Genomic DNA, 23,340 nt, shown 5'->3' with positions numbered 1-23,340 from the left:
TGTAATTGTAGCCCCTCTGTACAGTATGTTCTCAAATAAAATAAAATAATATTAAAAAAAAAAAAAGAAATAAAAAAATATTCAAACTATACTAAATTTAAATGATGCCCAGGCAAAATTCATCTCCTGGGTTTAATAGTCATCTATCACATTCCTTACCTGGGAAACAGGACAAGAGAATGTAATGGGGGCAAATATACACATGGCTACACATGTAATGCTCCTCAGGAGACTGAGATCTGAGGATCACAGTTTGAAGCCATCTTGGACAGGAAACTCCATGAGATTTTTGCTAAAGATTAGCACCCTACCACTTTGAGCCACAGCTCCACAATCCATGAAACTCTATCCAACTAAGCACCAAAAAAGCCAGAAGTAGAGCTGTGGTTCCAGTGATCGAATGCTAGCCTTGAGCACAAAAGCTCAGGGACATCACCCAGGCCCTGAGTTCAAGCCCCAGGACTGGTAAAAAAAAAAAAAAAAAAAAAAAAAAAAAAAAACTATTTTTAAAAGCTTTCTGGCAAGCTGGGTGCTGGTGGCTCATGTCTGTAATCCTAGCTACTCAGGAGATTGAGATCTGATGATCACGGCTCGAAGCCAGCCCAGGCAGGAAAGTCTGTGAGACATTTAACTCCAATAAATTACTCAGAAAAAGCCGGAAGTGGCACTGTGGCTCAAATGGTAGAGTGTAGCCTCAATCAAGCTAGGGGACACAGCCCAGGCAGAGTTCAAGCCCCAGGAATGGCCCCCCCACCAAAAAAAAAAGCTTGGTAGCAATGAAAAGCCTAGGTCCTGATGGATTCACAGCTGAATTCTGCAAGACTTTTAAAATTGAACTAAGACTAGTACTCCTCAAACTTTTCCAGGAAAAGAAACAGAAGGATCAATTCCAAATTCATGTTATGAACCCAGCATCACACTCATCCCAAAACCAATGAAAAAAGATAAATATAGACCAGAATCGCTGATGAATGCAGATGCAAAGCTCCCTCTTCAATACTAGCCAAAATAATTCAGCATATAATTAAAAAATTATTCATTATGATTGTTTTATGATCTGGGTTTTATCCCAGAGATGCAAGGCTGGTTTAACATACATAAATCAATAATCATAATACATCACATCAACAGAAGTGAAGACAAGAACCACATGATCATCTCTATAGATGCAGAAAAAGTCTTGGACAAAAATCTAACACCCAGGGGCTAGGAAGGTGGCTCAGTGGTAGAGCGCTTGCCTTGCATGCATGAGGCCCTGGGTTCGATTCCTCAGCACCACATAAGCAAAAAGAAAAAAGCCGGAAGTGGCACTGTGGCTCAAGTGGTAGAGCGCTAGCCTTGAGCTGAAGAGCTGAGGGACAGCATTCAGGCCCCAAGACTGGACCCCAAAAAAAAAAACAAAAAACAAAAAATTAGCACCCATTCATGTTATTTAAAAAAAAAGCCAGGCGCTGATTGCTCACGCTCAGGAGGCTGAGATCTGAGGATCGCAGTTCAAAGCCAACCCGGGCCAGTCCATGAGACTCGTATCTCCAATTAACCACCAGAAAACGGAAAGTGGCACTGTGACACAAGTGGTAGAGCACTAGCCTTGAGCTGAAGAGCTGAGGGACAGCGCCTAGGCCCAGAGTTCAAGACCCATGACTGACCCAAAAACAAAAAAGCAAAACTCTGGAGAAGTTAGGAATTGAAGGAACATATCTTCTTTATATGACAACCAACATCCTACTGAACAGTGAAAAACTAAAACCATATCCTCTAAAATCAGGAACAAAGTAAGGATGTCCACTCCCTATACTCCTCTTCAGTATAGTTCTGGAATTCCTAGCCAGAGGAATAAGGCAAGAATAAAGACACAAAAGGAATTCACATAGGGAAAGGAGTCAAACAATCCCTATGTGCAGCTGACATGATCTTTTTTTTTCCTAGATAATTCAAGATTTATTATTTCATTATTTTACTGAAAACTAACTTACTTAAATATAAAATTCTTGGCCTTTCCTCTTTTACATTTGAAGCTATTAGTCTTACTGAAATCTTTTATTCTCCCAAAGCAAGATGACACGATCTTATATCTAAAGATCCAAAAGACCCATCCCCAAGCTCTTAGAGCTTATCTATAACTTTGGCAAGTAACAGGATATAAAATTAACCCACAAAAATCAGTAGACCTTTTTTTTTTTTTCTTTTTTGGGTCCGGACGGTCGTGGGACCTGAACTCTGGGCCTGGGTGCTGTCCCTCAGCTCTTCAGCTCAAGGCTAGCACTCTACCACTTGAGCCACAGTGCCACTTCCGGCTTTTTTTTTCTGCTTATGTGGTGCTGAGGAATCGAACCCAGGGCCTCATGCATGCAAGGCAAGCGCTCTACCACTGAGCCACCTTCCCAGCCCTCAGTAGACTTTTTATATACTGAAACAAGCCCATTTGCAACAACCTCAAAAAAAAAAAAAAAAAAAAAAAAGAGCTGGGAAGATGGCTTAGTGGTAGAGTGCTTGCCTTGCATTCATGGGGCCCTACATTCAATTCCTCAGCACCACATAAGCAGAAAAAGCCAGAAGTGGTATTGTGGCTCAAGTGGTAGAGCTCTAGCCTTGAACTGAAAAGCTGAGGATCACCCTCTCTGGAACCTGAGTACCATTAACTTCCTCCTCCATTTTCCTACAGCCACACGAACTTTCCATTATCATACCCAATACTTAAATTCTTTGGGCAGACATTATTAAAATACTAAAAGAAAATTAAGTATATGCATGCTCAAAATGCAAAACTTAACACTAATCACCAGAGGGCTGTCAGAGCCAATAGAGGTGAGGTCTACAAAAAAAAAAAGCAAAAACAAGGTTCAGGTGGCTCACATCTGTAATCTTAGCAGGAGGCTAAGATCTGAGGATCAAGGCTCAAAACCTCAGCCTAGGCAGGAAAGTATATGAGATTCTTGGATTAGTCAGCAAAAAGCCATAAGTGGAGCTGTAGGCCCTGAGTTCAAGCCCAAGGAACCAGCACCAAAAGAGAGACAGAGACAGAGAGAAAATAGACCCCCTTTTATGAGTATTTCCATTCAGACCTATTTTCTTTTCTCATTTATGATTTAAATAAAAAAGCTCTTGCCAACTCTTAATTTTATGTTGACAGTAAAACAGCTGCTTCCCTGTCTATTATACTTTCTCTCTTCTATTCATGTCTCCTAAAGCATAAAGAACAGCAAACAGAAACTTGTTCTCAGCTCTGGGAAATCCATAACTACATTCATCAACCCTTCAGTACATCTTTCTCCTCTTACCTATTAGTGAATAACAAGGTAGACGTCTCGTGTGTGTGTGTGTGTGTGTGTGTGTGTGTGTGTGTGTGTGTGTGTGTGTGTGTGTGTGACTTGACAAATAGGATTATATCAAAATAAAAAGTTTCTGCACAGCAAGGACTATAGTTACTAAACCAAGTTTCTGCACAGCAAGGACTATAGTTGTGTGTGTGTGTGTGTGTGTGTGTGTGTGTGTGTGTGTGTGTGTGTGTGTGTGTGTGTGTGTGTGTGTGTGTGTGTGTGTGTGTGTGTGTGTGACTTGACAAATAGGATTATATCAAAATAAAAAGTTTCTGCACAGCAAGGACTATAGTTACTAAACCAAGTTTCTGCACAGCAAGGACTATAGTTACTAAACCAGAAAGACAGCCAACAGACTGGGAGAAGATCTTTACCAGCAATTCATCTAACAAAGGCCTACTATACAAAATATACAAGGAGCTCCTATATGTTTATATTTACATAAAAAGGTATGTAAATATGCAACACCTTTTAAGGTCCTTTTAACACCTTTTAAGCTGGGTTTATTAAGTTTTAAACTATGTTTATTAAGTTATACCTAAGCTAAGGTTTAGGTATAATCTGTCCTGCAAGAGTTCAAATGTTCAAAGTCTAGTCCCCCAGTGTAATGATGCTAAGAGATGATAGAACTTGAAGAGGTGGGCCCACTGTGAGTTGGTTGGGCCACTGTGGGTGCTACCTTAGAAAGAGATTCATTTTAGTGACCTTATTTAGCTGTCATAAGAAAGCTGTCATAAAAGAGTAAATGTAGCTTCACTGTTACCTGGCTTCCTGTCTCACCATGTGATTTCTCCTACCTTGCTATTCACTAAGTGATAGAGCCAAGGAGACCTTCATGATACCACCTAAAGTGGTATCATAAAGTGGTATCTCTGTTCTTTATAGGCTTTCCATTATAGCAATGGAAAATAGACTAAACACTGCTTTCTAGTATGCATTCATTCTGCATTTTAAGGAATAATTAAGACAAACTCTAAGATCAGCCAAATGCTAGTGGCTCAAGTCTAAGATCTAAGGATTGCAGGTAGAAACCTGCATAGGCAAGAAAGTCTATGAGACTCTTATCTCCAACTAACCACCAAAAAGCCAGAAGGGGAGCTGTGGCTGAAATGACAGAGCATCATCCTTGAGCAACAAAGCTAAGTGATAGCACATACACTTGTTATATATAAAAATAACTACTGCAACAAGATATAAATGTGATTTAAGTGGGAAGGGGAAACGAGGAGGCAAAAATGCTTGATAAGAAATGTACTCATTATCTTGCCCATGTAATTGTAACTCCTCTGTATGGTATTATCACAATTAAAAAAAAAAAAGATTTCAAGTGTGCTGAAGATAACCACCTCACAGATCCGGCCTAAGCTGGCTTCAAACCACAATCCTCAGATGTCAGCCTCCTGAGTAGCTATGATTATAGATCATTTGGACACATTCCTTGCACAAAAAGTATACATGCTAGCCTAGCCAGGAGCTGGTGCCTCACGCTTGTAATCCTAGCTACTTAGGAGGCTGAGATCTGAGGATTTTGGTTCAAAGCCAGCTCAGGCAGGAAAGTCTGTGGGACTCTTTATCTCTAATTAACCACCAGAAAACCAGAAGTGGTACTATGGCTCAAAGTGGTAGAGCACTAGCCTTGAGCTAAAGAGCTCAGGGACAGCACTCAGGCCCCAAGTTCAAGCCCCACAACCAACAATAACAACAACAACAACAAAAATGTGTGTGTGCTGAGGAGGACCTCAGCAGCAGCAGCAAAGCACATGAGTATGCCAGGCACCAGGCATCACAAGAAGCCACAAGTCTGCTATGAGCCAGGCACCCTAAGAAATATGCTAAATGAATAATTTAGTCCCCTGAGGTTGGAACTTTTTTTTTAATGAATGAGGTAAGAGTCTGTTGAAAAATACAAAGTGACAGAACTAATGAGGAGCAGGGGCAAGATTAAAATCTCCACTAGAATTCTCAACAGAAAGAACTAGACCAGCTCTTTAGAACTTACACTATCTCAGGAAGGACACCCAAGAAACAGGTCTAAAGAAGGTAAAGGTGATTGTCTTCTGTAACTATACACAAGTTTTCTATAAAATCTTCCTTAATCATCAACTGAGTTGGTCTCTTCTTCCTCCATACTTCCCTAGTATATTCATATGTCTATTACTAGACTTACATGTCCAGTTCTCTTCTCACCAGTATAGTTCTGGCATAACTCTGTTTCAGCCATGTTTACAGCCTCAACTCTGTCCTTCTCAACACAGTATCTGGCACATAATAGGTAATCAACAAATTCAGCCATTCCTGATTTTTTTTCTTTAATTCTATCACTGTCCATCCCTCAGCAAGTTTAATAATGTAACTTCTACCTCTCTTTGTAGCCATCCTGCACACATTCATCACATACTGCATTCTTTCCCTAATCCTTATTTCATATTGTCTAATACACCCTATTAACTTTTCTCCTCTAAAGAGGGCTTTATCTACATATTGAGTACTCTACTTTAGAACATTAAGGCATTCCGATATCTATTTCCGTTCTGTAAATTCACTAAAATCTTCCCAAATAACAATGAGCTATACTTCTGCCAAAGACCATACAGTTTCAATTCTTCTTATGAGATTATGCAAACTATGTACAGAGTCTAGAACATTCTTCTGCAGCAAAGCCTTCCAAATTCATTTTATAAAATATGGTATATACCACTACTTCTATACTCCCCACAGGTCTTCAATATATAGTTTAAGTTTTATTTAGTATATAATATCACAATCTAAAGTTAGCCACATAATATGTGTTCTCTGCCCTGCCCTACTACATTTTCCAAATTGTTTGATACCACTCAGTGTGCTTTCAGACATACATAGAATCATCTTTCTTATACTCATCTGTTGACCATGTAATGTGTTCAGCAAGTATTTAACATATTGCTTTGTTCCCACTTTCCATCTGGGTTCCCATGAGCTGCCTATAGTCAACTGAAACTAGAACAGTTTTTCCATTTTTGAGCTTTTTAAAGGTAGAAGGCTTTAAAGGAAGCTTGAACTTTATTTCTTACTCCCCCTAAAAAAATAGCTTAGGCAGTTAACAGAGAAGGAACACTCTGAAAACAATATTCCTGAGTTCTATCACCACAGAAGAACTGAGGATTAATTACTTTGCCAGCTTTTCCTGAATCACTGTCAAAGAATGACATCAATGTTTTCTTTGAAAAGCTGAAAATATCACTCATAATAAATTATAATTCTAAACTTTTTCAAGTTTTATCTTTAACATTTAGAATTAACTGGATCTCCATTGCCTAAAAATAGTATATATAATATTAAACTTGCATGAAATTCCTGACCTGAGAAAGTTCATAAGATATGAATGTTTTTAGAAATCTATTGATCACTAATAAGAACACAATGTCCATAAAAAAAATCATGTTCATCAGGCAACTTAAATTTCTCCTGAAATGTCAATTTTACACACACACACACACACACACACACACACACACACACACACACACACACACACACACACACACACACACACACACACACACACACACACACACACACACACACACACACACACACACACACACACAGGGTCCCAGTTCTGGGGCTTGAACTCAGCCTTCACTCTAACTTTTTTTGCCTCAGGCTGGATCTCTACCACTTGAACACATCTGTTTCCAGCTTTTTGCTGATTAATTTGAGATAGCTAACTTCAAACTGAGAAGCCTCCTGAGAAGCTAAGATTATAGGCATGAGCCACAAACACCTAGCCCAGAATTTTATTTTCAAATTAATCACAAATTTTGGCAGGCTATTTTAACCTAGTAAGTTAAAAGTTATTTACTAAAAACACACAAAAATGATGCCCAGTGTAAATGAAAAGCCAATTCGGAAAATTAAACATTATTTTCCTTCTCACTTGATAAAACAAACTTCCTCAAGCCTTATTTTCTAGGAAATATAAATACAAGTAACAATGATCATAGTCATAGTCCTAATTTTCCACAACAGACGTAGAAATAATGTATATGATAGGTGAAATAAGTGTTTTCAAGTGCATAAAACATTAACCATCTGTCCCTTCTGTTTTCTGTGTAAAGAAGCAATTTTATAGCCAATTTTAGTATATGTGCTGGTGAAGCGAGCACGAAGACTCTTATCTCAACTACACAACCAAAACAATCTGTGGAAGTGGAGCTGTGGCTCAAATGGTAGAGTGCTAGATTTGAGCAAAAGGAAGCTCGGGGACAGCATACAAGCCCTGAGTTCACATCCCAGGACTGGCAGAGAAAAAAGCTGCATACTATGACTCCATAGTGCTTTATATGCTAACATATAAATCTGTAGTTATCAGGGGCTGAAGAAAGGAAAAGGCTTTTCTGGGAGTAGAGTAGGGAATTTAATATAGTGGTGGTAGAAACTAACAGGACTGCACACTAAAAGAGATGAATATACCTAATTTCAAATAAAAGGAAAAGTAGAAGGATGAAAGATTCCAGCTACAAGAGTGAAAAAATTACAGAACAGGTAGTTACAAAGCACCTTGCTAAGAAGTTTCAGATTTTAGCTATAAGCATCAAATGTTCCAAATTATCTCAAGAAAGACACAGAGACAACTCAGTTCTCTATTAGAGAAACAGTAACAGAAATAAACATGGAACAACAGGAAGACCAGCTACACAATAACCTTACACAGAAAACAAAATTATCACACCTAATCAAGGAAAAGAGACATTAGGGATGGACAGAAAAAAGGTGAATGTTTTACCAACAGTAAAATCACTAACCAGTGGGTTTTGAGAAAAAAGATTTCAAGCCAAATGCCTGTGAAACATCCAAATACAAACATAGATAGATATATCTGTCTGGAGCTCAAGGGAATAACTTGGGATACAGGATTAGATTTGAGACTCCTGGGAGCATTTGCAACCATAAAAAAAATAAGGTCAAGATCATGAAAAGACAGGACAAGTAGAGTAAAAGTAAAGAGAAGCATGAGCATCATCATAAGCAACACCAGCATTATGGAGTTAAAAAATATAATACTGGCAACTGCCATAATCCTAGCTACTCAGGAGGCTGAGATAAGAGAATCATGGAATGAGCCAGATTGGCCAGGAAAGTCCATGAGACTATCTCCAATTAACCACCAAAAAGCCCCAAGTGGAGCTGTGACTCAAGTGGCAGAGCACCACCTTGAGCAAAAATGCTCAAGGACTGTACCTAGGCCTGAGTTCAAGGACCATCAAGTCCCAGGACTAGCACAGCCAATAAAAAAATAAATAAGCTTCCTGAGTATGCAGCTTACACAGTTAGAAACCAAGTGACTTATTTCACTTGGTTTCACAACCATTTTATCATCACTGGCATCTCTGATTTTATCTTTGGTTTGCTAGGAAAACAGGAAGTAAAATGAAAAGCTGTTACTGTAATCCAAGAATTCACTTTCTACTTTTCATATTGCTGACAATGATATGTTTAGCAAATAAAGAATTATCTATTGGAGCTGGGCGCTAGTGGCTCACCTGTAATCCTAACTACTCAGGAGGCTAAGATCTGAGGATCAAGGTTCAAAGCCAGCCAAGGGCAGGAAAGTCCATGAGACTCTTATCTCCAACAAACAACCAGAAAACTGGAAGTGGTGCTGTGACCCAAGTGGCAGAGCACTTGCCTTGAGTTGAAGAGCCGAGGGGGAGGGCCCAGGCCCAGAGTTCAAGTCCCACAACCAAGCAAACAAACAAACAAACAAACAAGAAGGACCACAAAGGTATTCAAATATAGGTCAACTTGGGCTAGGAAGGTGGCTCAGTGGTATAGTGCTTGCCTTGCACGCATGAGACCCTGAGTTTGGATTCCTTAGCACCACTTAAGCAGAAAAAAGGAGGAAGTGGCACTGTGGCTTAAGTGGTAGAGTGCTGGCCTTGAGCTCAAGAGCTCAGGGGCAGGGCCCAGGCCAGAGTTCAGGCCCATGACTGACAAAATAGAGAGAGAGAGAGAGAGAGAGAGAGAGAGAGAGAGAGAGAGAGAGAGAGAGAGAGAGAGAGAGAGAGAGGGAGGGAGGGAGGGAGGGAGGGAGGGAGGGAGGGAGGGAGGGAGGGAGGGAGGGAGGGAGAGGGAGAGGGAGATAGGTCAACTTATCCACCAAGCCCAATTTTTATCCGAGTAGCTGGATAAATGCTTAAAACAATCTTTGGTACCATAATAAATTATCAGGAAACACTAAAGGCTAGATCCACTTATTTTTCAATAGTCCTTAAACACAGGTATGCACCAAAATTCCCATGCAACTTTCTCAAAATGCCTGTCTTGCCCAAAGCTCTACTTTTGAAAACTCTGATGAGGTTCTTCTTGGGATAAGGCCTAAGCTTTGAATATTTTACTTATTTATTTATTTATTATTTTTTTGGTAGGGCTTGAACTCTGGGCTTGGGCACTGTCCCTGCATTCTTCAGCTCCAGGCGAGCGCCCTACTGCTTGAGCCATAGCGCCACTTCCGCTGTGAATATTTTAATAGTCCCATAAATCATTCTGATGTACATACACACCATACAACAATGCCAAATTGAAGAGCAATAATATCAAAGTTGATTCCAGGACCTACCATACCAGGCAGTTCTTATTTTGAAAACTTCTAAATCGCATCCTTACCCATGAGGCTTTCAGTCAAGAGCATACCTATACATACTTTTCAAGTGAAACCCAAAATTCTAAACTTTATCCACTGCAAAAAAAACCTATAAAGCACCTAATGACTAGGCTCACTAGCTTTTAGAAGATTTAGCTTCTCAACGAAATGTAGAAAATAGGTAATATAAGAAAAAGTCAAGTCGGGCGCCGGTGGCTCACGTCTGTAATCCTAGCTACTCAAGAGGCTGAGATCTGAGGATTTCGGTTCAAAGCCAGCCCGGGCACGAAAGTCCGTGAAACTCCAATAAACCACCAGAAAACCAGAAGTGACACTGTAGCTCAAGTGGTAGAGCACTTGCCTTGAGCTGAAGAGCTGAGGGACAGCGCCCAAGACCAGAGTTCAAGACACACGACTGACAAAAAAAAAAGTTATCCAATTGAGACATTATCCTATTGTTTAACCCCCAACTCTCTATTTTAGTAGTAAACCTACCAGAAAAATCTCAGTTGAAATCAAACTCAAGCTTTAGCCTAAACTAGTATTTAATAAGAACCAGACCCAATCTGCAGTAGTCAGTTCTACCCTGCGCACACCAAAACTTTCAAGACCACAACTTTTGAATTATATCATCAATTTATGAATCAGAACAAAAATAATTACCAAAAAAGCAAACTGATTTTCCTACCAAAATTGTACTTACCCATCTCTTCCCTTACTGACAATTTTCACTTCAAAATAGTAAATCCCACACGCTGCTGGTATTGGGTGCGTGGCACGAACTGATGCAGCATCTTTGGGAGTTTTACCATGACCTGCATGTGAAACAGAAAAGAAAAAGGCAAGTGAGACACACATATGGAAATCTTAAACAATTTCAGGAATAAGTTTTGGGAATGAAGTTTATTTTCTACTTCCAAAAGATAAAATACTTAAAAAAAACATTTACCATAATTAACCCAACATGCAAAATAGCTCATCAGTCACAGAACTGTTCACACTATCAAACGTTTACTAAATTTTCAGAATATGGCCAGGCTTGATGGCTCATGATACTCTAATCTTAGCAACTTAGAAGGCTGATCTTAAGGATGATGGTTTGAGGCCAACCAAAGCAAAATAGTCCCCCCCCCTTTTTTTTTTGCCAGTCGTGGGGCAAATCTGGACCTGAGTGCCGTCCCTCAGCTCTTCAGCTCAAGGCTAGTGCTCTACCACTTGAGCCACAGCGCCACTTCCGGCTTTTTCCACTTATGTGGTGCTGAGCAATCAAACCCAGGGCCTCATGCAAGGCAAGTACTCTACCACTGTGCCACTTTCCCAGCCCTGCAAAAAAAGTTCTTGAGGCTCTATCTCAACTAATAAAAATCTGGGTATACTGGTATATCCCAATACTGTCAAAAAGAAGAAAAAATAACAACGTATTGTGAAATATAGCACTATTTATTTACCTTTTTTTCTTTCATATATGTATATTGGGGGAGGGGACATTAGTTTAAAATCCAGGGACTCCCAATTGCTAGACAAGTGGTCAACTATTTGAGCCATACCACAAGTCCTTTTGACTTCTTTGAATAGGGTCTGAGTTTTTGCCCTGGTCAGTTTGGACTACGATCCTATTTATGCTTCTTACACAGGGAAAGACCACTATGCCTCATTTTTTGTTGGTTAAGATGGAGGTCTCATAAACTTTTGTGCCTAAAACTGTAATCCTCTCAAGCTTCGAAGTACCTAGGATTATAGGCATGAGCCATTGCAACCAAGTTTTTTTTAAGGTAAAGAAACAAATACAACATCATTGCTGATATTTTAGGAAATAAGGTAATCACTTTTAAACTAAGCTATTTCTATCTAAGGTTTCCTTCACTCACAATCATATCCCCTACTCTTTGCCCAAGACCAAAATTACCTTGAAAGCTAGCTATCTTGAAAATCTGTAATGAAAATCAAATGAGCAAGAAAAAATTATGTCCATAAAACCACATGGAAAGAAGACAGAAGTTGAAGTAGTATATCACAAGGTACTAGGTTTGAGAAATCTCTATCTCCTCAAAAGGACTGTATAAGAAACAAAGCTCTAATTCATCACTCAAATGTTCTAGTTAGACATTCTTCACTTAGTGTAATGTTGCCGCTAATCTTTCAGTCATACTTTAAAACTATCTTCATGGACAACAAATTTCTTCTCAAATTCACTTTGTTTTAAAATTAAATACTTCTATTAAGTAAAAAAATGTCTTAAAATATACAATGACAATTAAACACAAATGAGTTATTTTCCCTTACCATTCACTTTACCAAATCACCAATGCACAACCCATCATTGAACAGTTAAGTTTACACTTAAAATACTAATTAATAAATACTCACAAGGCCCAAAAGAGAATGAATGGTTCAGTGCTAGGGATGAAAGCAGGGCTTCTTGTAAGCCACTTCTTTCTAATACTATGAAAACTTTTTGTTACGAGCAACAACAACAAAAATGTATTAGGTCTGTGGTCAAGGAGTCAATAAACTAGGTTATGAAGATAAAATCAGAAGTAGCTATGCATAGGCCTGCCAAAAAACTGCCTTAACAAATGTAGGTAACAGATTTTCACTAAGCTAAGCAGTAAGGAAAAACAACAGCACAAATATGCATGATAATCACTTTTAATAAATGTTTGATCAATTACAGTAACAGTAAAAATACGTTCAAATAATTAAATACCATGCTGTGCAAACAAAAGGCAAGTTTAAAACAAGATTAACAGAGAAATCTAAAGTAAATCCTAACAGCCTCTAACTTAAGTCCCAAATCAACTACATTATTATATTTATCAATAGTTTTATCCTAGTAACCAATATTGAAACTAATATCGACAATCTCAAGATGTACTTAAAAATAGTTAACACAATCACTATATGCAATGTACATTATGTAAAAAATCAACTATGTAATTTGGGAGCAGGGATGGAGGGGAGAAATAAGGGAGAACAAAGGAATAGGTGCCACTAACCAAGATATGTTATACTCATAACTTGACTTACAAAATTGTAATAACTACTTTATAATAATAAAAAATGCCAAAAAAGTTAACACATATTGTATAAAGCACTATATACTATGTTCAATACAGTTATTCTCACGAAACAAGTGTTCCTTACCATCATTTTACAATGATGTAAGTACTTCTTTCCTCATTTTACAATCATGATACTTGCCCCTTGTATTACTGCTAAGCAAGAATTCCAACTCAAGTTTGTGCTGGGACTAAAACGCAAGAATCCCAGCCCAGTATGATTGTGAAGAACTTAGGTACAGTGAGCATTCTGGGAGCACTTCATCTCCTATTCCTGCAACTTCTAAGACAAAAAAGGAAAACTAACATTTGATAGTAAACAACAACTCGAAATGTTAGGTGCTTTTAACTGATCTTTCCCATTTAGCATTTGTGAATAGGTATTATTTAATCTCATCTTTTAAAATGTAGCTTTTAGAGATTATATACCTTGCACTATAAATCGGTAGAATCATGCGTTATTATATCCATGTCTGAATTAAAATATCATACATTTTTGTTATGTTAAAATAACTACAAAGTACTACACCATCTTAAATCTTGTATCAAGACCTCTATATTTATGTTTTATTAAGACATTGTAAAAAAAAGACATTGTAAAAAAAATCTGTAAATGTGAAAATTTAACAGATTTGTTTCAAATTGTGGTACATAGCTGTAATCCCAACAACATGCAGGAAGACGGCAAGTTCAAGGGCAGACTATATGATAAATGAGACTCTCTTCATTTTTATTTAAATTTTAATTCATTTGAAAAGGTAAAGGGAGATGTTTAGATATAAAAAAATTCATACTAGTTCCTAGATGAGACTGTTAATATCAGAAGGATAGGACCAATTTCTAATAATGTTCATCAGCTGCAAGTTAATTACTACTTTAAATTCTGTAAGTTAAATAGAAAAACACTGCCAAAGTTTAAAACTTTTATAATCCCAAGTCCTTATTAAGTGTTCTCCATGAAAGAAACCAATGTACTGCTTTAAAACAGCAAGGTTAGCAAACTAGGCACACGCTCTACCACTAAGCCTCATCCTGGGCCTTTCATTAGACTAACTTCAGTATTTTCATCCAAGCACCACACACTGGCTTTTAACATTACCTGTTAGTTCACCTTGGAAACATTAAGTTCTAATGAGGTCTGTTCTACCTCAAAATACAACTCTGCTTGAATTCAAGATGGCAGTATTAAAAAAAAAAATCACTTAGGTCATAACACAGCTTTTCCCAGTACCTTAATGAATTTTTTAGAAGTTACAAAACAGCCCTAAGTTTAAAAAAAAAAAAGGTTTGGTTTCATATAGAAACGTGTATGCCTACAATGCAATGCAATACTTCAGAAGCTTCTCAACTTGCCACTATGCTCAGCTACCTGTACAAAATCCAAACTCTATAAATTACAAAGTGATAATATACTTCCTCAATCAGTACAGATTCATGCATCTCATGTATATTAATTTTATGGTTTGAATTATAATTAAATATTATTTTATTATTCCAACAATTCTAGTTCTGGCTACTGGGAGCTTTCTCATTTGCGCCCCTTCTCCCCCCTCCACCCCCCCCCCGCCTTCATATGAAGATACTCTTGTTAGATGTTTTTGTTTGTTTACTTATTTGTTTGTTTTTTTGTCCGGTCGTGAGGCCTGAACTCTGGGCCTGGGCACTGTTCCTCAGCTCTTCAGCTCAAGGCTAGCACTCTACCAGTTGAGCCACAGCGCCACTTTCCGGCTTTTTTTCTTTTTGCTTATGTGGTGCTGAGCAATCGAACCCAGGGCCTCATGCATGCAAGGCAAGCGCTCTACCACTGGGCCACCTTCCCAGCCCATTGTTTGTTTTTATGCTAGTAATGGGCCTTGAACTCGGAAACAGGCATTCTCCCTTAGCTTTTTCTGCTTAAGGCAGACCAGACCCAAAAACAAAATTAAAAAAAATTACAGTTATCCATCCAAAATTACAATATAATACAGAGTATCTTCTGACCTAACAATATAATCACGTTTTGTATACTCAATCTTCTCTTCCTCTCCTCAGGCCATGACAACCACTTATCTTTTTTTTTTCTTTTTTTTAAATAATAAGCTTTTCTTTGTCAGTTGTGGGGCCTGAACTCTGGGCCTGGGCGCTGCCCCTCAGCTCTTCAGCTCAAGGCTAGCACTCTACCACCTGAGCCACAGCACCACTTCCAGCTTTTTTTTCTTTTTGCTTATGTGGTGCTGAGGAATTGAACCCAGGGCCTCACGCATGCAAGGCAAGTGCTCTACCACTGAGCCACCTTCCCAGCCCCACAACCATATCTTTTTACACAACCTTACACAATCTTTTTACACAACCTTATCTTTTTACTGTCTCTATCAGTTCACTTTTTTCAGGATGTCATACAATAAAATCACAGATTATCTAGCTTTTTTACATTCTCAGCCATATATGTCTGACTAGTTCAATTCTTTTTACCATTGTTAATAATCCTTTGTATGAATGTGCCATAGTTTTTCCATTCACCCGTCACTGAAAGGTATCTTGATTGTTTCCAGTTTATAGCAATTATGAGTAAAGTTGCTATCAATACTCACATGCAAGCCAGGCACTGGTGGCTCATGTCTGTAATCCTAGCTATTTCAGAAGCTGAGATCTGAGGCTCAAGGTTCAAAGCCAGCCCGGGCAGGAAAGTCTGTGAGACTCATCTCCAATAAACCACCAGAAAACTGGAAGTGGCTCTGGGGCTCAAGTGGTAGAGCACTTGCTTGCCTTGGGCTGAAGACCTCAGGGATAGCACCCAGGTCCAAAGTTCAAGCAAGCCCCATGACCAAAAAAAAAAAAAAAAAATTCACATGCAGAAATGAGGGTGTAACTCCATGAAGAATAGTGTTTAGAGCACAGGAAGCATGTAGTTTGGTGCTTGCCTAGCATGCTCAAAGCCGTAGGCCTTGTGAGTTTTCCATGTGACATGAGTTTTCAGATCAGTGTGTAAAATACCTAGGAGCATAACTACTATAAGTATGATACAATTATGTTTAGACTTACTAGAAACTGCCAAACCATCTTCTAAAGTAGATGTGCCATTTTGCATTACCACAGCAATAAATGTGAGTTCCTGTTGTTTGGTATCCAAACCAGCAACTGACACTGTTTTTCAATGCTAGCCATTCTAATAGATATGGATTTCTTCTTTGTTAAAAATAATATAAAACAAAATAAATCCTGGTTGGGTTGAGAGGGGGGAGAATGACGGAAGGGGTGACATTGATCAAAATTCATTGTACTCAAACTGATTTGCTGAATGGCAACTACTTTGCACAACTACTTGAAGATAATAAAAATATGATTAAAAGAACAACCCTGAATCAAATTTTAATTTTAATTAATAGCTATCAAGCACTTCCCATGTCAAAGAAGTCCAAAAGCTACAGTTATATAAACAGCAGAGTCAGCCATTTCTGAAACTACACACAAATGCCCATATGTAGACTATTAAGGGCAGTAATATCTGTAGTGCTTGGCTAATGCTTTACGAAGTTCCTCACAAATTTTAAGTGCTTCCTGAGATCTATGTCTCCCCTAAGTCCTGCTCTTTTTAACACATATGTATGTGGAAAATGGAAAACATGGGTTTTCCCAGTAATACATTCAGGATAGTACAGCAGAGATGCCATTATCTTCTTCTAGGACATACCTTCCAAACCACTACTTTTTAAAGGACTTCACTTGTCAACACTCCCTCCTCAATGTGATGGGAACATCAATTCTCTGAATCTTTTCTTGTGTTTTTACTCCTTTTTTCCTCTTCCTTTTTCTTTCCTTCTAGAATAGGCTAATGATTCTTCTAGAATCATTTAAAGGCTCTCAAATACTGTCTTATGTGTATCTTTCCATCACACATATCCAGCAAAACCAGTCTCTAACCAATATTACATACACTCTACCTTCCCTACTCCTACAGATGTCCTTTGCTGAATAAAGTAACCATCTTGACAATAACCACCACTATGAACTTAAGATGTTACCTGGAGTTTCCCAGTGCTATCAACAATAGTTTCAGAAATCTTCAGTCAGCTTGTTCCCCATTCCTCTCAATGGCTAGTCCACATTTCATCATTCACTTTTAAGTCCTCTACTCAAATTCAGTGAGCCTATTTTGTAAAGAAAATGGGAGGCCATTAGACGTGGTCATATTCAGCTCTCTGCCTGCTATTACAAAGTGTCTAGGCCCATACTAGTCTTCACCTCTTCCACTACCATCAGAGTGGAAGACAAAATGTCCTCTCTTTTCTCCTGAGCTAGACACTTGTGGCTCACACCTATAATCCTAGCTACTCAGGAGGCTGAGATCTCAGGATCACGGTTCAAAGCCAGACTTTTATCTCAATTAACCACAAAAACCTGGAAATGGAGTTGTGGCTCAAGTTACCTTGAGCACAAAAGCTCAGGGACAGAATCCAGGCCCAGAGTTCAAGTCCCAAAACTGGCGCGCGCGCGCACGCGCACACACACACACACACACACACACACACACACACACACACACACACACACACACACACACACACACACACACACACACATACACACACACACACACACACACACACACACACACACACACGCGCCCCTTCCTGTGCTCTATAGATTATCTTCTGCTCCCAGCCTTTACTCTTTCTCCTCAACTCCTCCTTTAAGAATACAATGTCCGAGCCGGGCGCTGGTGGCTCACGCCTGTAATCCTAGCTACTCAGGAGGCTGAGATCTGAGGATCACGGTTCAAAGCCAGCCCGGGCAAGAGAGACCGTGAGACTCCTATCTCCAATAAACCACCAGAAAACCGGAAGTGGTGCTGTAGCTCAAGTGGTAGAGCGCTTGCCTTGAGCTGAAGAGCTGAGGGACAGCGCCCAAGCCCAGAGTTCAAGCCCCACGACCGACCAAAAAAAAAAAAAAAGAATACAATGTCCGGGGCTGGGAAGATGGCTCAGTGGTAGAGCACTGCCTGAGGCCCTGGGTTCGATTCCTCAGCACCACATAAGAAAAAAGAAAAAAGCCAGAGTGGCGCTGTGGCTCAAGTGGCAGAGTGCTAGCCTTGAGCTGAAGAGCTGAGGGACAGCGCCCAGGCCCAGAGTTCAGGCCCCACGACCGGACCAAAAAAAAAAAAAAAAAAAAAAAAGAATACAATGTCCCAAACACCCACTTTGCACAAAATACTGTGCACTGTGGTTATATATCATACTAGTTGGTGGTGAATATTATGAACTTTTTAAAAACCAGATATTGTTAATATCTATTTGCTAGATTCCATTAAGTAAATTTTGTTCACATTTATTGAACACACCTTGAACAAACATCATAGTCTCAGTTAACTTATGTCCTTTCAGTTTTACCTACACATTCAAATTCTCAGATGGACTTAGAAATGATACAACTTTTGCTAATAGTACTTTCTAAAGTAAATTTAAGGATAATTTTGATTATGTGGAGTTTTCACCTTAAATGCTCACATTAAAAGCTAACCCTGGCTGGGCAATAGTGGCTCATACCTTTAAACTTAAGTCACTCAGGAGACTGAGACTGGAAGATCCTGTTTGGAAACCAACTAGAAAAGGAAAGTCCATGAGCCTTCCTATTAACCACTAAAAAGTCAGAAGTGGAGCTGTGGTTCAAGTGGCAGAGTGCTAACCTAGGCACAAAAAGCTCAGGGGCAGCACCCAGGCCTTGAGTTCAAGCTGCAGAAGTCAATTAAAAACAAACAAACAAGGGAGGGAGGGGATGGTAGGGGGAAAACAATGGTTCAAGAGGAAGTGTACTCATTACCTCACTCATGTAACTGTAACCCTCTGTATAGTATCTTTACAATAAAAAAAAGTAAAAACAAACAAACAAACAGCTAACTAGCTAAATGTAACTCCACTCAACTATCAGCCATTAAAAACTGAAGGGGAAAAAACAACTTGCTTTAATCGCATCCTCCTCTAGGTATTGCCTAATCTTTCTTCACCTACAGTTCTCAAGAGTAATTTATACACTAGCCTTCAGCCTTCTATTTATTTGGTCCCTTTTTCAACCTGCTGAAATCTGTCTTGCCCCCATCACATAACTCTCACTGGGCTCTGGATGATCACAGTGATCTGACTTCCAAATCTGGTGGAAGACTGTGCCTACTACTAAGGCTGTCTGCTGCACTGCACACCAGGGTCTCTTCCTTTCTGATCACCCTACCTCTATTTTCCTTAGATTTCATCTGGTCTTTCAATGGTGCTATTGCTCAGTACCACCTCTGACCCAGTCTTTTCTCTTCACATTCACAAGCTCTTGAGTTCAACTACCTCCTACAGGTGACCCTTAAGTTACTCATGACCTAGACTTCTTCCCCTCCCCCAAGCTTTGGATAAGACCTCTGCCGACCCTTCCTAGAAAGTGCCTCACCCTATGGTCCTTACTGAAAGAAGTGAGGACCAGACTATCTTTGTGCCAGGAGATATTTTGCTTGTAACTATGTGCCCACACCACAGTTGGCTCAAACACAGATCAGCCCTGCTATTGAAGATCACCATCCACACCAAAGTACTTAATGAAAGCTTTTGTCCAAATGAGAAAAAATGGCAATTAGCTAGATCAATCTGATATACCTCTCAAGAATATAAATAGGAAAGGAAAGGTAAGCCAATTAGTAGGGGGGGGGGGGGAGAAACACAGCAACTTGCAACTGTGACTGAGTCACTCCAACTGCAGAAGAGACTGAATGAAGTAGATTCTGGTGGCCAAGATCACTTGGAGCCCTGGACTTTAGAAGCCTTGTTCTGTTCCTTCCTGTAAGGACTGTTTCACTGGTGTTTTCTGCTTTCCATGAAGTCATATCACAGGGTTAGAATTCCCATTGTTACTCATCTCTAAATATATTGGAGTATAGTACTAATATCTTAATCAAAATAATTTGGTCATGTTAAGAACTTTACAGAGCTAGAAAACCAAGCATCACCCTTGATTTTCTTCTCTCCACAGACAGTGTGGAGGCCCTGAGTTTAAGCCCCAAGATTGGCACCAAAAAGAAAGAAAAAAGTATAATTTACAATTCCATTCTTCCTATTATTCTCAAAATTTCACTTCCCTGGCATTCCTCCTGATTTACACTAACTAATAGTATCAAAAGTGTCCCCAACTTTGATATTCTGAAGCACTGTGTTCCAGTTATCTTATCCTCACACAGGAAGCACTTTCATTGCAATAACTCTTCATAAAGTTATAAATGTGACCATTACCTGAGATAAATAAGTCGCTCACAAATTAAAAGTAGCAATAATACAGAATAAAAAGATTACTAAACTTGGGAGTCAAGAGATTAGCTTCCACTCCTGCCTTACTTGTGACAGAAAACCTGACTTTCAGGTGTCCCACTTTCTCAAATCTAAAATGAGATGTAACAACCTTGTCCAGATCTACTAGTGCATGTATCAAAACACTCTGCAAAGTTGCCAAATAGTGATAACTTAAAGATATAAACATGCACTCTAGAACTGAAACATACAAAGTCCACTATCATGTTCAATAAAATGTTTTTTTTTTTTTTTTGGGTCCGGTCGTGAGGCCTGTACTCTGGGCCTGGGCGCTGTCCCTTAGCTCTTCAGCTCAAGGCTAGCGCTCTACCACTTGAGCCACAGCGCCACTTCCGGCTTTTTTCTTTTTGCTTATGTGGTGCTGAGGAATCGAACCCAGGGCCTCAGGCATGCAAGGCAAGCGCTCTACCACTGAGCCACCTTCCCAGCCCCTCAATAAAATGTTTTAAAGTACAATGAAGTCATTATTATAACCGAGTCTAAACCTGTTGCTTGCTTGCGTGCACGCGCGTGCCCTCGAGTCTGTGTATATGTTTGCGCACGCCACTCCTGGGGCTTGAATGCAGGGCCTGGGTGCTGTCCCTGAGCTTTTTGTACTCAAGACTAGCACCCTACCACTTGAGCACCCTCCACTTCCAGCTTTTTGCTGGTTAATACCAAGTTTTCCTGACCTAGCTGGCTTCAAACCTGGATCCTCAGATCTCAGCCTCCTGCATAGCTAGGATTACAGGCGTAAGCCACCAGCATATAATTTACATGTCACTTTTATAATTATCCAATATTGGAAAGAACATTTAAAATAAGAATAGCTATTCCGGGCTGGGAAGGGGCTCAGTGGTAGAGCGCTTGCCTTGCATGCCTGAGGCCCTGGGTTCGATTCCTCAGCACCATATAAGTAAAAAGAAAAAAAGCCGAAGTGGTGCTGTGGCTCAAGTGGTAGAACGCTAGCCTTGAGCTGAAGAGCTGAGGAACAGCGCCCAGGCCCAGAGTTCAGGCCCCATGACGGGACCCCCCCCCCCAAAAAAAAGAATAGCTATTCCTTGAGGTTAGTATTTGATCAAAAAAAACCTCCAGTGATTTTAACACATACTATTCTATTCTTCTGGAATCCAACCAACTTTATCTGCATAGTTAACATTTTTAACATTAATACCTTCAAATCACTTAACAATACTGAGTTGGGTATGGTGATACACTCCTCTAATACTAGCCTTCTACTTGGTCAGGAAGACAGGGGAAACCTAGGCAAAAAGTCACAGGACCTCTCATCTGAACTAACAGCCAGATGTAGTGTTTCACACCTGTGATCCCAGCTAAAGGAGGCATAGGGAGGAGGATACTGGGTTGAGCCCAGTCTACACAAAAGGCACTGTGACTGTATTTGAAAATTAATTGAAGCAAGAAGGGATGGAGAGAAGGGGGGGGAGAGGGGGAGTCAGTGTCCCTAGCTCAGTGGTAAAGCAATTGCCTAGCAAGTCTACAGTCCTGAATTCAAACTCCAGCACAACCAAAAAGAAAAAAAGGAAGAGGGAAAAAAAAAGAAAAACTGCTTCCAGGGGGCTGGGAAGGTGGCTCAGTGGTAGAGCGCTTGCCTTGCATGCATGAGGCCCTGGGTTCGATTCCTCAGCACCACATAAGCAAAAAGAAAAAAGCCGGAAGTGACGCTGTGGCTCAAGTGGTAGAGTGCTAGCCTTGAGCTGAAGAGCTAAGGGACAGTGCCCAGGCCCAGAGTTCAGGCCCCACAACCGGACCCAAAAAAAAAAAAAACAGCAATCCAAGTAAGAGTGACAACCCAAAACAGGGAACGTATTCACAGTAAAAACAAAAACTATTCTATTTTAAAGATATGGAAAAATCATCATTCTTGAGAAACAATTACAAATCTTTAAAATTCTGTACCATATAAAATATTATCCAAAGTTCTTAATATTTAATAAGTGCCTCATAAATGCCCAATAAATACAAGAAAAAATGTTCAACATTTTAGCCACAAATGAAATGCAAATCAAAATGACACTGAGATTCCATCTCATTCCAGACAGAAAAGTAGTCAACAACAAATACTGGTTGAGAGAGCCGGGCAGCAGGGAAGTAGCAGGGAAGAACCCTCATTCACTGTTGGTGGAAATATAAACTAGTGGAACCACTATGGAAATCAGTATGAAGGGTCATAAAAAAATTTATAAACAGACGTACCTTATAATCATGCCCTACCATTCTTGGGCACACATCCAAAGGAGTGTAAATCTATACCAGAGAGATACACTTATTTATCCCAGTGCTTTAGAATCAGCCTAAGTGTCCAACAACCATAAAAAGAATAAACTGTGGTATATATACATGATGGAGTATTATTTGGCAAAACAAGAGTAAACTGATATCATGTGCAGGAAACTGGATAGAACTTAGTATCATGTTGAGAAAGCAAATCTCAAAAGGCAAGTATCTCCTATTTTTGTTTATATGCAGAATCTATACCTAAAATGATAATGACATATGAGTGTAAAAGGGGACCTGGGGTGGGGGGGAGCATGAGGAGGGAGAAGAAGGCACTGTGCAGGGAGCATGACCAAATATGTAATACCTATATATAATATATACTATATCATTATATATTTTATTGTATTTTATTTTATTTTGGGCCCGGTCGCGGAGCCTGAACTCTGGGCCTGGGCGCTGTCCCTCAGCTCTTCAGCTCAAGGCTAGCACTCTACCACTTGAGCCACAGCACCATTTCCGGCTTTTTTCTTTTTGCTTATGTGGTACTGAGGAATCGAACCCAGGGACTCATGCATGTAAGGCAAGCGCTCTACCATTGAGCCACCTTCCCAGTCCCTATCATTATATATTTTAAAATATAATTATAAGCCAGTGCTGGTGGCTCATGCCTGTAATCCTAGGTACTCAGGAGGCTGAGATCTGAGGATTCCAGTTCAAAGCCTGCCAGGGCAGGTAAGTCAGTGAGACTCTTATCTTCAATTAACCACCAGAAAACCAAAAATAGAGCTGTGCTTCAAAGTGGT

At 39.6% G+C, this 23,340-nt stretch overlaps 1 protein-coding gene across 1 annotated transcript in view; it reads right to left on the bottom strand.

The window, feature by feature from the left end:
• Ranbp9 (RAN binding protein 9) overlaps positions 1–23,340 on the bottom strand; it is a 77,602-nt gene that overhangs the window by 50,895 nt on the left and 3,367 nt on the right. Inside the window, exon 2 of the mRNA XM_070024538.1 lies at positions 10,646–10,757. Coding sequence (XP_069880639.1) covers positions 10,646–10,757 — 112 coding nt within the window. The remainder of the gene's footprint in view (positions 1–10,645; positions 10,758–23,340) is intronic.

Source organism: Dipodomys merriami, unplaced genomic scaffold (assembly GCF_024711535.1).
Source record: "Dipodomys merriami isolate MVZ:Mamm:240054 unplaced genomic scaffold, mDipMer1.0.p SCAF_16, whole genome shotgun sequence".
In the NCBI taxonomy this organism is placed as follows: Eukaryota; Metazoa; Chordata; class Mammalia; order Rodentia; family Heteromyidae; genus Dipodomys; species Dipodomys merriami.
Note: the sequence above shows the minus strand (reverse complement) of the source record. Positions and strands in the feature narration are given on the sequence as shown.